Source organism: Dendropsophus ebraccatus, chromosome 5 (genome assembly GCF_027789765.1).
Source record: "Dendropsophus ebraccatus isolate aDenEbr1 chromosome 5, aDenEbr1.pat, whole genome shotgun sequence".
In the NCBI taxonomy this organism is placed as follows: domain Eukaryota; kingdom Metazoa; phylum Chordata; class Amphibia; order Anura; family Hylidae; genus Dendropsophus; species Dendropsophus ebraccatus.
The window spans coordinates 32,250,283-32,264,165 of record NC_091458.1 but is presented as its reverse complement, the minus strand read 5'-3'; the positions used below and the strand labels follow the sequence as shown (position 1 = coordinate 32,264,165).

Sequence of the window (13,883 nt, the reverse complement as noted above, 5' to 3'; positions counted from 1 at the left end):
CTGACATCACCCGCCAGTGGTCATTCAGGAGGGCCCCTTGTTAGATGTATGGCCAAGCAATGGATACATCTGACCACAGTCTGAGGTGTATAGGGGACCTTTAGCATCCAGACCCCTATCAATCAAAACTTCTTAAATACCACTATGATATGTCAAAAGTTTTTAAAAGTACAGTAATAGTTACCTTATACAAAAACAAAAAAAATAACGCAACACTGCAAATGTAAAACGCGTGTTTAGTGATCTGTGTGATTGAAAAAGGTTCTGAGATAAATTGCTTTATTGTTATGTATTGCTGACTACTTGTAAATAACATGCTATTCTTTACATAAAGTATGGTTTAGCCAAGTTATTGTAAGTAACAATGTTTAATCAGTCTAGCTGGCCCATTATTTAGTGTTGGGTTGTAAGATGGTATATAAATTATGTAATTTACAATATAATAACTAATACTTACCAAAGAGGACTGGACCGCAAGCGGCTCTGACAACACTACTGCAGGTTCACAGGCCTCAATTGCACCGTCTTCCAATCCCAGGGTCCTGACTTCAGGAGATCTATGTACTGAACCTGCTGTGTTAGAAGAGCTGTGTACACACTACACAAAAGAAGTATGATCAGATGGTCTCAGAACATTTTATGTAAAAACAATAAAGGGATTGTCCAGATTAGAAAACAGGAAATCACACTCCACCAGGACCAGGAGAATACTCTAATACATTTATTCATGGACTGACTTTTCGTTCGTCAGTGGGTGGTCTTGTTCAGAGAACCCACTTTCAAATACTCAATACATTTTCAAATACTTAATATTAAATTACAATAGGGTATGCTTCTTCAGGATTTAAATTTTTGTACAGTAAAAAAAAAAACAATGTGATGACGAGAGCTTTCCCGTTGTATATGCTTCTTCAGGACCCTCATCTGTAAAGAACATTTTTTTGCTCTGGAGAACCCAGCACACCTGTGCATTACATGGAAGGCTGAATGGTTTTAATGAAACTTTGCAATGTTTCATTCTCAGAGTGGCAGGGATTGAACACTTGGTTCTGGATCTTACCAGATTACCAATGATCATGGGAAACAAACGTCCAGCAAATTTACAATAAGTGAGTGTAATCATGCCTGGTATAAACATATGCAAAAGAACACTGCAGAGACACCATCACATGTCTCCAGTCAGTGAGCTAGCCAGACCTTCCTTCGGGAAGGAACAACCAATCCAAGGAATGTCTCCAATCAAGGAAACCACCCAAGCAAGGTATCCATCCACAGACAGCTGTTTCGGGGTATTTACCCCTCATCAGTGTGGAGTAGGATTCTGACTAGTGGGAGCAATGCCTAGTAAGTGCATGGTATAAACTGGAAATAATATGAAAACAGACTACAAGGACAACGTGGTCTTTTTCTGCCACCAGTTTTCTATGTTTCTAGCAGATGTGATCACCCTATCATAATATGTGGATACATATACAAGGAGCATAATACCCACAGTCACTTTAAATATAACTAACCTGCTGTTAGCTTTCCTTTTAAATGAATGAACTATTATCCACCTCGTGAGCCTTAGGGCCCTATTACATGGGACAATTATCGATATCAATAAATGATCGTCCAGAGCGGCCAATGTTGTCATCGGCTGATCGTTGTGTTTATTACACGGAGTGATAAGTGGCCGGATAGAGCCGTTTCAGCTGATTATCGTTCCGTGTAATAGGGCCCTTAGACCACCAGGGTAATTAAATTAGTATGTACAGTATACCAGGAGTGTCTCCTAAATTCAGGTGTGTTACATAGTCTACAAAATATGGAGCTTACACTGGAGTCGTCATCAAGATCTTCTTTTAAGTTGTCATATTTTGGAAAATATAGGTGGTGACTCCTTTGTATATCCTGCAAAAAAATACAACACAAAAGCAAAGATTAAAACAGGCATAAAAATGTACCACTGAAATATATATATCTATTCTAGCCTTAATGCCACAATACAAGATAAAGATAAATTATTAAAATTGTACAAAAACATTACAAAAAGATTAAATTTATGTTCTCACAAACCTTGTTTAAAAATTAATGACACAATTCCAAAGACTGACTAGCGTAGATTAGACCAATTGCATTTCACTGCAGTTAAAGGGGTATTCCAAGAAAAATTAACTAGTCCCCTATCCTTAGGATAGGGGACAAAAAAGACATCATGGGGGTCTAACTGTGGTGCCCAACCACTGGGATGATGTTATGCTGGTGGCTGGCATATAGCTCAGCCAGTGATGGTACAGTCGTGACGCCAGTGCTAACTCAGCACACAGGTGTGATGGTATACCTGCTTTGTTTAGTGGCTGGCCATACAGATCCCCAATGGTTGGTAACCTGTCAAGTTGTGATGGGTCCCTTGGGTTCTTATCATGGTGGTCTGGAGTGGGAAGATGACCCACCAGGATGGTTGGTACCGCCACCGACAGAGAGGGGAAAATCACCCAAGGATGGTGTAGCGGTGTGTGTAGGTGCTGGTGCAATGATCACTGAATCCCAGTAGGATAAATAAAGTGGTTTTACTGAAAGTCTCTTGCAATACAGAATAGCTTTTTACTAGGTGACTTCTGTGATACAGACTTAAGCTCACTGAATCTGTGCTGGTAGATATTCAAGTGCTGAGGTAGAATAGCAGTGCTGTTTCAGTTGAGTGTTGAGAAGACTACTGATGGGTAAAACTGAGGGTCATGAGTGGACCATTTGGTCGTGAGTGTATGGTTGAGATAGGATCTGAGGGGCAAATAGTTGCTGGAAATAAGGCCCTCTGTCTGGGAGAAGGCAGCCAAGCGGGGATACAGCAGATCTCCCCAACCCTGCAGTGGGCGAGAGCGTGTGACTGAAATCGCAAAGCTTTGAGCCCGTAAGAAGTAGAACATATGGGGGCGTAGGAAGTCATACTCTAAGAAGGCCTGGGAGAACGAGAGGACTTTCTTGGTGGCAGGATTCATTAGCTTTTTTTTATCAGGATACCTAGAAAATTGATAAATATACTCCTATAGCAGATACCTCTTCAATTATTGGAGAGAACCATTTCATGTCCGGCAGAACATCCACATCTTCTGCAGATATCATTTCATCAATATTCGTCTCAGTGTTAATGTCTTCCTCTGCACCCTAGAAGATATAGAAGGCGATCTTAGTTTCCAATTCCAGTTTACAAAAATCTAACAGCACCGTCCAGTAAGAAAGGACATATACTTTATAATGTAGATCATTGCTTTGTAAGGTTTCTAAACCTAGTATCCTCTCCTAAAAAATTGCATCAAAGTACCCCAAGACTATGATCATACACAGCATCCTATTGAAAGGAAATAATGAGAGCAGTAAAACGTTCTTTAACCGCCATGTTTGTGCCCCTTGGACAAAAGTATTACTGTATGTGGAGAATGGATGGAAAAACTGAGCAGAGCAGGAAGTGTCTAACAAAATTTAAAGGGGTGTCCTAGGACTGTTTTATCGCTAGATCTTTTTATTAGCGTCCTCGCTAGGTACCGCTATAGCCGCGGCTGGTATGCTCCCTGAGCTGCAAAGTAGAGCTATACTGTATCATATACCATATCAGCACAATTATACTCATTGGGCCCTTTAAAAGTCCAGAATAAATGGCAAAAGGCAAAATACAACCAACAGTCTAGAGAACAGAAAATTGTTCTTCAAAAAGCACAAATATAGTAAAATGTAATTAGAACATAAAATTCTAACTAAAAATAAATGCACATATAAGGTAATAGTTTGCAGTATTGATCAAATTGAAATATTTACTTTCTTACCAATATTAGCACTATCTATTCTCCTGCTTAGTCCATGCTTGGACAAATTGCAGTATAAGGCTCCATTTATTCTATAAACTCATGCAAAGATTTTTACAAATTCCACAGTTCTTGAGATGATTGAATATCTGGTCAGTACTCACCTTGTTATCTTCCACAAAACCATTGACCTGAGTCACTAGTGAGTATTGTTTACTGAGCTGAATGATGAAAGACTTCATCTCTTGTTTTTTCATCTGTATCGAGTACAAAATGATAAAGAATTATTAAAACATTAATCAGCTCTCTAATACATAGTAGTCTGATCCAAATATCTGGCTATGTTATAATAACATAAATTAACCTGAATGCCACCAACTTTCTTTGAACCGCCTTGGGTTATCCGGAGAAAATGGTTTTCTTTTAAATCAACTGGTTTCGGAAAGTTATATAGATTTGCAATTTAAAAATCTCAAGTCTTCCCATACTTATCAGCTGCTGTACGTCCTGCAGGAAGTGGTGCATTCTTTTCAGTCTGACACAGTGCTCTCTGCTGCCACCTCTGTCAGAAACAGGAACTGTCCAGAGCAGTAGCAAATCTCCATAGAAAACCTCTGCTGCTCTGGACAGTTCCTGGTTCAGACAGGGGTGGCAGCAGAGAGCACTGTGTCAGACTGAAAAGGGGTACTTACCAGAGTACCCCTTTAAGTCTTGCATGTTTTTAAATAGTTTCATCAAGGATTATATCTCTCATTTTAATTAAAGGAAATCTGTTATCTCTGTCCAGGTGTGGAGCTGTGGATACTGAGGGACAGGTCACAAAGTGAATAAACAATTGATACCTTTAGCTCGATGGTTGACCATTTGCACACTTAGAATATTGTAATTTTCTTTTGCCATCCTTTAAATTAAAAATATAATCTGTTAAAGTTCCTTGTGACCCAACCACAAGTTCCAGCAGCTCAGTAACTGGTCCCAATACACATTAAGCATAAGTCAGCCAGCCCACAAATTTTGGTGGGACCAGCTTTTTGTCTAATGTGTATGGGGAAGGCTCCTTTCCCTTAAAGGGGTTGTCCGGCGCCAAAAAATTATTCACAGAATAACACACATTACAAAGTTATACAACTTTGTAATGTATGTTATGTCTGTAAATGGCCCCCTTCCCCGTGTCCCACCACCCGCACCCGTGTACCCGGAAGTGTGGTGCGCTATACATACCTGTCACGTGCCGACCACGGTCTCCGATCCTCAGCAGTGACGTCTTCTTCGGGCGGCCAGCGGATCTTCCCGAATGCCGGCCGCCCTCTGCAGCGTCATCCGAAGAAGACGTCACTGCTGAAGATCGGAGACGAGTCGGCACGTGACAGGTATGTATAGCGCACCACACTTCCGGGTACACGGGTGGGGGTGGTGGTACACGGGGAAGGGGGCCATTCACTGACATAACATACATTACAAAGTTGTATAACTTTGTAATGTGTGTTATTCTGTGAATAATTTTTTGGCGCCGGACAACCCCTTTAAAAGATGACATACTGGATTTCAACCGCCTGAGCATACTTTAGCCATGGTATATAACCAAATGACAACTATTGCAGGTGTGTGGGCACCTTCAGGCCAAGACAACGTGGTGGTTTCTAGTTGTGCAACCAAAAAACACCATGTCGTATCATTCAAGCATAAGTGTTTCTGAGATACAACCCAGGAATAAACATAAGAGGAGATCCTCCTTTCAGTCATCATCCACAGGTTACAGATCTAACTGAAAAGGCAGAGGTGAACCAATAGTTACTCCCAGGGATATACTGGTCAGTGACACAGAGCAAGAGGCAGATACACTGTGGGGGACATTTATGAAAGGTCCGCCCAAGGCGTATGCCAGAGAGAAGGTGCAGATTTACCCCTTCTCCCTGGCGTACGCCTCCCGTATGCCCGCTCGCCTGATGGGGGGGCTGGCGGAGCTTGCGGGGGCGTGATAAGGCAGGGAGGAGGCGTGGCAGGCGTAAATCATGACCACAATCTACACCTTCTGGAAACAGGTGTAGATTTCATGCGCAGATTCGGGCGCCTGGCCGGCCGGATTCACTAAGAGGTGTGCGCCTCTTAGTGAATCCTGCCGGGGGTAAGGGGGTGGGGCCTAATATAAGACCTGCGTTCTTGTACGCCGGTCTTTATAAATCCCCCCTTGTGTGTACATAGGCTTAGGTGCTCCATGTATAGGAGCTGCGAACATGATACTATCCACACATAATACTATCCATGTTTACTTTCGATAACATGTTTTGCAGTAGTCTTGCACTGACCTCATTCTCACTTTCCTTCTCTTGCAGAATTCCCTCCTCATAGTCTTTAATTAGCGCTCGAGCTGTGAGGGTGTGCAGTATCTGGAGGCAATAAGATCAATATCATAGAAGCACAAAAAATGACTAGAAATGCTTTTTATATTGCAGAAAAATACGCAAACAGATTGTGAGCCTCAAAAGGGAACCAGATACCTCTCTGAAGGAGTGTGATTTAACCCCAGTACCCTACAGCTGCCGGGCACAGCTCTCCGATGCTATGCCTAGCAGACTCTGACAGGGCGGCAGTATCAAAATCTTGATACTCCTTCCTGGTAACTAGGCATGGGGGAAGGGCCACAGTGGCCTGTAGTCACGCTGCCTCTGCCCTCCTCCATTTCCGTGCAGTTTGTAGTTAAATCCCTAGGCTAGTAAGGTGGTTTTGGGTACTGGGGATGGGGCTACCACCCCCAGTGCACCTATCCACCCACAGCTCTCCCGCCTTTCCTAATGCATATCAGCAGAGCAGGCCGGATGAGTGCACTGGGGGCTGTAGTCCCACCCCCAGTGCACTGATCCACCCACAGCTCTCCCGCCTTTCCTAATGCATATCAGCAGAGCAGGCCGGATGAGTGCACTGGGGGCTGTAGTCCTACCTCCAGTGCACCTTTCTAGCGTAGGAATTCAACTACAAACTGCATAGAAACGGCACAGAACTGGAACTGCTGCTGGAGCTGCAGGGGACATAGAGGAATATATTTCCTGTGGATTGTAAGCCCTGGCAGGCAGGGTCCTCTCTCCCTATGAACCAGTTTGTCATTTACTTTATTCATGTAGTTTTAATTGATTTTGTGTTACATGTATGTCTGTATGTGTAAATTTGGTATTAACCCTTATCCCTTGTACAGCGCTCCGGAATGAAGGACGCTTTAAAAATAAATAATAAAAATGTCCAAATCTGATGGGAGTGCCCTGATATACAGTTTTTTTAACAAGGAATTTGCCTTTATAATATGACAGAGTTGTCAAACAAGCCTTATGCTCCTGACAAAGCATTGTTGTATTGTGTGCTATTTCTGGCCCTAAATAAATGGGTGGGGTCTCCTCTCTACGGCAAGGTGGATCATTGTTAGACACTGGAAGCTTTTGTGGACACCCCCTTAGGGTATATTCACACTGAGCAAATACAGCGGAATCCTGCCATGCTCAGTGTCCCCATGTGAGTGAATGATAGGGCGCGCGCTCCTCCACTGCCACCGCTCTCTGCTCAAAGAAGTGACATGTCACTTCTTTGATTGGAGAGCGGCGGCTGTGGAGGAGCGCACGCTTTCCCATAGATGGGCTATGGCACACTGACACAGGCGGTATTCCACGACGGAATTCTGCCTGTTTTACTTAGTGTGAACATACCCTAACACTGTATACACTGGATAGTTTGCACTCAAAATATGGATGCTCAAATTTTTTTTATAATGGAAGTCAATGGAAAAAAGGGATGCACACAAATAAGGCTGGGTTTACACTACATTTTTGCATTTGTGTGCATCCGTTTTGATCCGTTTTACCATTGACTTCTATTATAGAAAAAATGGATCAAAAGGATTTTTTTTTAACGTGCACAAAAACATAGCTGACCTTATTTTTGTGTACGTTAAAAAAGAATGGATGTGTTTTGATACTTTTTTTTATATAAAAAAGTCAATAGAAAAATGAATCAAAACGACTGTACACAAATGCATCAATTTTTCGCAAAAACGGATGGAAAAAAAAACAGCCTAAACCCGGTTTTTATCTGTTTTTTTTTTGTTGTTGCATGAACTGCAAAAACGCAGTGTAAGGGCCTGTTCATAATGAGCAAAAGAGGCAAAATTTCAAGCGGAGCCAGCGCTGCGAATGCTGCTTCACATACCTCCTGTCCCATTGATTCAATGGGATTTTTCGCTTCGTCCACTCACCGCCCAAAGAGTTGACATGTCAATTATTTGGGCCGAGAGCGAAGGTACATTGGGACAGGCGGAATTTTTAAGCGGCACTGACCATGTTATTAAGTAGAAAAATAGGGAGTAATGTAACGTACTGTCCCAGTTGTCTTCTGTTGCTCAGCGGCAGCAACCACGGTCTTAATCTCTTCATTATACATTACAGACTGTATTGTTGCCTGAAACAATGAAAATGTATTTAAACAGATGACACTGAATATCAAAGGAAAAATAAGAGTTTAATGCAAAATAAGGAACTGACTTTAAATGATTTACACAATATTAGTTAGTACTATCTAGGAAAGCATTGTGTAGGGGGGCCCTTTGCTGCCATCACTTGTTGCCCACACGTCTCCTATCACACAGAGAGATGTGCAGCCGATGACATGGTTTGATGGTTTGTGCAGCCGATGATTGCCGGCCGGCCCTATTACTTAGGCTTGATGTACTTTACTTTATCTGTATAAGCAGCATGGCTGAAAACTGAATTGTGAACAGTCTCCCACTCACTTCACTGGGAAACAATGGGTGGCAACTGGAGCTTCCAGGACCCTTCTTTGCTGCCCACGTATCCGTGAAGCGCTTCACATTGGTACTTCTTGTGTCTGTGTGTACATGCCCTTAGTCGCCACCACTACTATATAATATATAGTACCCACCTGAGTGCAATGAGAGACAAACCCGTAAACCATAACACTCTCTTCTCGCAATACAGCTGGTATGTTTGTCGGGGCTTGCAGGATCTCAGAGGAGGTCTGATTGTACTGTTCCCACTTCACGGTAATATCTGTACATACAGGATAGTACATCCGGCTTGTGTACCTGTCCATCTATGACAGAAGGTAAGAATATAGGCTTATTATGTTAGGCTAGGTACACACTGTTTTCAGCACTAACAATGAAATTGGCAAAATTGGTTGTGGTCCAAACTTTAGTTCAGTGTGAAGACGAACAGCGCACGTTTAGTTTCGGCCAAACCTATAAGCTGGCTTTCCCAGATAAGGCCTTTTGGGTAGGTTTAAGTAAAATTACATTTTCTGATGTGTTACGAGATGATGTGGTGATCTCCCCTTATGGATATGCTACGTAATAAATGTGACATATCCCACGCTAGTTTTTATAAATTTCTCCAGCTTAGGCTTGTTTTAAATACGCAATTTCCCGCCTCCGTTACACCAATCTTGGAATATCCTGTCATTGGTATTATTAGGCCTAAGGGGGGGCAGGTAGTCTTGTATCTTACGTATATATATATATATATATATATATATATATATATATATATATATACACTGTATATACTTATCTTATTCATGCAAAGTCCTAAAACACACCACTAGCTGCCTTGACCTCATGGAGGACACTTATGTCCTCACTCACAGACAAGGATAATGAAGGATAGATAGGCGTCCACCAAGACAGGCCACCTGGATCTCTATGGTGGACAAGGTAGTGGCATAAGAAATGTTTGTTTATGCAGATAGAAAATGTCCAGGTAAATTAGTGTGTATCTCCTCTTACTATTACTGCAGCACATGAGGTTCATCCTGATGTGTAACATAGATAGCATAATAGATGAAATGCGACCATGACAGTGTAATATATTGTTCGTACTGCAGTTTGTTTGCTGATTATGATTATTATTAGCTGCCGTCTATATCACAAGACGGCCACCTTGCCCCAGTATGAACATAAGGCTGTGTGTGTTATACATCAGGGAACGGTGTACTCGTGACTATCAATCCGCCCTGTCTGGCCTACCCCTTCCTATAAATATTTATCCATTGCTCTATGAGCACCAGAGTGCACCAGAGTTCACCGATTGGGCTAAATTGCAGATCACGAAATCGGCACAGATGGCAGAAACCCGGCCACTGGGATCTACCCACAGTTGCCAACCATGTAGTGTTAAAAAAATTTCAGTTAGCAAAGCTGTACATTTGTACAAGTGACACTGTCACCCCCTTTTTGCATTCTGACGTCTCTACACAGGTGGAAAGGGTAAATTTAGCAGTTTTCATACCTTATTTTATATCATACATCATGGTGCTTGTTCAATTAAAAAGGGATCTTTTATCAACTGCAGATTGTGTCAAGTGGGCGGGGCCTCGCAGCAATAGCGTTACTTAGCCCCGCCCACCACGCAAAGGCCCCCTCGACGCTCATTGGTGGACCGGCCTAGAGGGGGTGGGGCCTAGACCTTTAGGCCAGCCTGTTCCAATGGGCACTAGGGGGCGGGGCCAAGGGTGGTGCTAATGACGCGAGGCCCCGCCCACTTAACACAATCTGCAATTGATAAGATCACTTCTTACTTGAACAAGCAGCAGGACATATGAAATAAAATAAGGTATGAAAATCACTAAATTTACCCTTTACACCTGTGTAGAGATGTCAGAATGCAAAAAGGAGGTGACAGTGTCACTTTAAGTAATCAGCATATTATGACACATTTGTGCTAAACAAAGCATTATAATAAGTTAGATGTTACCTGATCTTTCCATTTGCTCTTATCTTTGTCAGAAAAATATCCAAAGGCTCCGCATCCATACTGTGCAAAGCGCCTGAGCAGATGCTTATTAGCTGTGGTCCTGATGAAAAGAAATATAAAAGTAATACATGCCGATAAGGAATAGCTTGTGCTTCATCTTATATATCACACAGTGTGGCCAATATATACAATCCATAAAGAAACTGATACGACATTGCACACTTTATATAATAAACAAGGTACATAGGCATTGAAAAACAGAATAATTTTTTCTGTCTTTTTTGGTAGAAATGTTTCTCTCATCAAAAAACTATTTTTATATTCAGCCACTTTCATGCGCTGCCTTTGAAAATCGTTACTACAGAGGGAAAAACATTTTTTCAAATCAGCTGGTGTCAGAAACGTATGCAGATTTGTAAATTACTTCTAGTTAATTTTTTTTTAGGTCTTCCAGTATTTATCAACTGCTGTATGTCCTGCAGGAAGTGATGTATTCTTTCTAGTTTGAAACAGTGCTCTCTGCTGCCACCTCTGTCCAAGATAGGAAGTGTCCAGAGCAGTAGAGGTTTTCTATGGGGATTTGCTGCTGCTCTGGACAGTTCCTGACATGGACAGAGGTGGCAGCAGAGAATACCGTTTCAGGCGGTTCCTTCATCAGGCATTGCTTGTGATGCTTTGATAAATGTTTTTACTTTTATAGCAGCATCACTCCTGATTTTTTTTATTTTATTTATAAAATAATAAATATCAACAAAGAATTACAAAGTTACATTGTTTATAAGGTTGAAAAAGTCCATCAAGTTCAACCTACAGAAACTGTGTTAATCCAGGGGAAGGCAAAAACCCCCTATGAGGCAGATGACAATTGCCCCATCACAGGAAGAAAAATTCCTTCCCGACTCCAATGGCGATCAGGATAATCCCAGGATCACCGTCCTATCACATATAATTTAGTGCCCATAACTTGTAATATTATATTTTTGAAGAAAAGCATCCCGGCCTCCCTTATTTAATAAATCAGCCATGACTACATCATGTGGCAGAGAGTTCCAAAGTCTCACTGCTCTTACAGTAAAGAACCCGCGTCAGTGCTGGTGGTGAAACCTTCTTTCCTCTAGACGTAGAGGATGCCCCCTTGTCATTGTTACAGACCTAGGAGTAAAAAGACCACTAGAAAGATCTCTGTACTGTCCATTCATATATTTGTACATTGTGATCAGATCGCCTCTAAGACGTCTTTTTTCTAGCGTAAATAACCCCAAGCTTGATAACCTTGATAACCTGTCCTGGTACTGTAACCCACCCATTCCCTTAATGACCTTTGTTGCCCTCCTCTGCACCCGCTCCAGTTCAGCTGTGTCCTTCTTATATACCGGTGCCCAAAACTGTACACAGTATTCCATATGTGGTCTGACTAGTGATTTATAAAGAGGCAAAACTATGTTCTCATCTTTAGCGTCTATACCTCTTTTGATCCATCCCATTATTTTATTAGCCTTGGCAGCTGCTGCCTGGCACTGATCAATAAAGTTGAGTTTACTGTCCATTAATACTCCCAGGTCCTTTTTGAAGCGGTTTTTCCCCAGTGTTTTATTATTTAGCAAATATTTTTTTACTTATTTCTATGGTCCAAGTTCATAACCTTACATTTATCCACATTAAATTTTATTTGCCATTTCTGTGCCCAAGCCTCCAGCTTCTCCAAATCCCTCTGTAATATTATACTATCCTCCTCTGTGGTGATTATTTTACCTAGTTTAGTATCATCTGCAAATATGGAGATTCTACTTTGTAGCTCCTCCACAAAATGATTAATAAACATATTACAAAGAAGTGATTATAATGGCTTACCCTACACCACAAGTGAACAGCTCGGTGTCATTCTTATTTTTGTTTAGAATCTGAAAGACCAAGTTTTCATTTTGGACATGTCCATCACTGATGAGAAGAACTTTGTGAGGTCTCGTTTTTGGTCTGAGCAAATACAATGACTGCAGAACCTTCCAGAACTCAGTGCTCCCCATGTTGGGTTTGGCTTCCTATGGGTTGATAAAAATGTTGCAGTAAGACAAAGTATTTGACAGGCATAAGATTGTTAAAACAGTAAAGTTTTAAAGGATAACTATCAGTAGGTTAGAGAAATCTAGCCCCCTGATAGCCCCCTTTTGCGCAGGAGGCACAGAGGATGAAGGTATGTTTCTTACCTTCATCCTAGGCGCCACTCCTGCGCACTTACTCGTTTGTTCCATGGTCCGTTAAGACCGTTTGAAGCAGTGGGGCACAATTAGGAGCACTGCCCCATCCCCATAGTGCTGATCCGCCCCTTGCCGAACTGCTCTTTCTAATCATTATCAATGGAGGGGAGCGGCCGAGGTGGGCTGGATCAGCACTATGTGGGCGGGACAGTGCTCCTTATGGTCTAACTGGACCGAGGAGTAAACAACTGACTGTATGGAAATGGCACAGAAGATGAAGGAAAAAGACATACCTTCCTTGGCACCTCCTGCGCAGTAGGGGGCTATCAGTAGGTTAGATTTGTCCCCTTTAAGAGAGAACAAGTATACAACATCTGCTGGGCTCCTTACTTTTATAAACTCTTCCATATCTGAACTGTCCAATGGCATGGGCTTTGGGTGGGAATAAAGCTCGGTATAATCTGGAAAAAAATAGTGTTTTTTTTTTAAATATAAAAATATTCATGATACCTCATGCTACATCATTTTACATGGTCCGCAGGGTCCGGATATCAGGGAGAGAAAAAGTAAGGCAGATAAGGCAAACCTCAATATAATAGTCATATAGCTACTAATTATTAGTATGCAAGGGACACGCCGCGCTCCCACAGACATTTTGGAGGTTAGGCTCCTCCTTCCTATATTCCAGTATCTGCCTCTTATTAGTTAATAAATTAAAGTCAATGGGAGTGGGACGGGGGGTGTTAAAGGGGTATTTCTTAAAAAAAAAACTAGTTTTCAAGTAGTTATCAGCTGCTGTATGTGCTGCAGGAAGTGGTGTATTCTTTCCAGTTTGACACAGTGCTCCCTGCTGCCACCTCTGTCCATGTCAGGAACTGTCCAGAACAAGAGGGGTTTTCTATGGGGATTTGCTTCTGCTCTGAATAATTCCTCACATGGACAGAGGTGGCAGCAGAGAGCACTGTGTCAGACTGGAAAGAATACACCACTTCCTGCAGGATATACAGCAGCTGATAAGTACTGGAAAGCTGTAGATTTTTAAATGGAAGTAACTTACAAATCTGTAAAACTTTCTGACACCAGTTGATCTGAAAACAATTATTTTCTCTGGAGTACCCCTTTAAAAGAAACACCTGTGTTTTTTCTTTAAACATAAC

The 13,883-nt window shown here is 41.9% G+C and overlaps 1 protein-coding gene across 1 annotated transcript in view; it reads right to left on the bottom strand.

The window, feature by feature from the left end:
• Positions 1–13,883, bottom strand: part of LOC138794139 (protein mono-ADP-ribosyltransferase PARP4-like) — a 53,959-nt gene that overhangs the window by 4,312 nt on the left and 35,764 nt on the right. The window contains exons 23-31 of the mRNA XM_069972908.1: positions 12,383–12,570; positions 10,532–10,631; positions 8,703–8,873; positions 8,142–8,222; positions 6,089–6,169; positions 3,947–4,039; positions 3,040–3,147; positions 1,819–1,893; positions 458–598 (exon numbers count right to left, since the gene is read on the bottom strand). Coding sequence (XP_069829009.1) covers positions 458–598; positions 1,819–1,893; positions 3,040–3,147; positions 3,947–4,039; positions 6,089–6,169; positions 8,142–8,222; positions 8,703–8,873; positions 10,532–10,631; positions 12,383–12,570 — 1,038 coding nt within the window. The remainder of the gene's footprint in view (positions 1–457; positions 599–1,818; positions 1,894–3,039; positions 3,148–3,946; positions 4,040–6,088; positions 6,170–8,141; positions 8,223–8,702; positions 8,874–10,531; positions 10,632–12,382; positions 12,571–13,883) is intronic.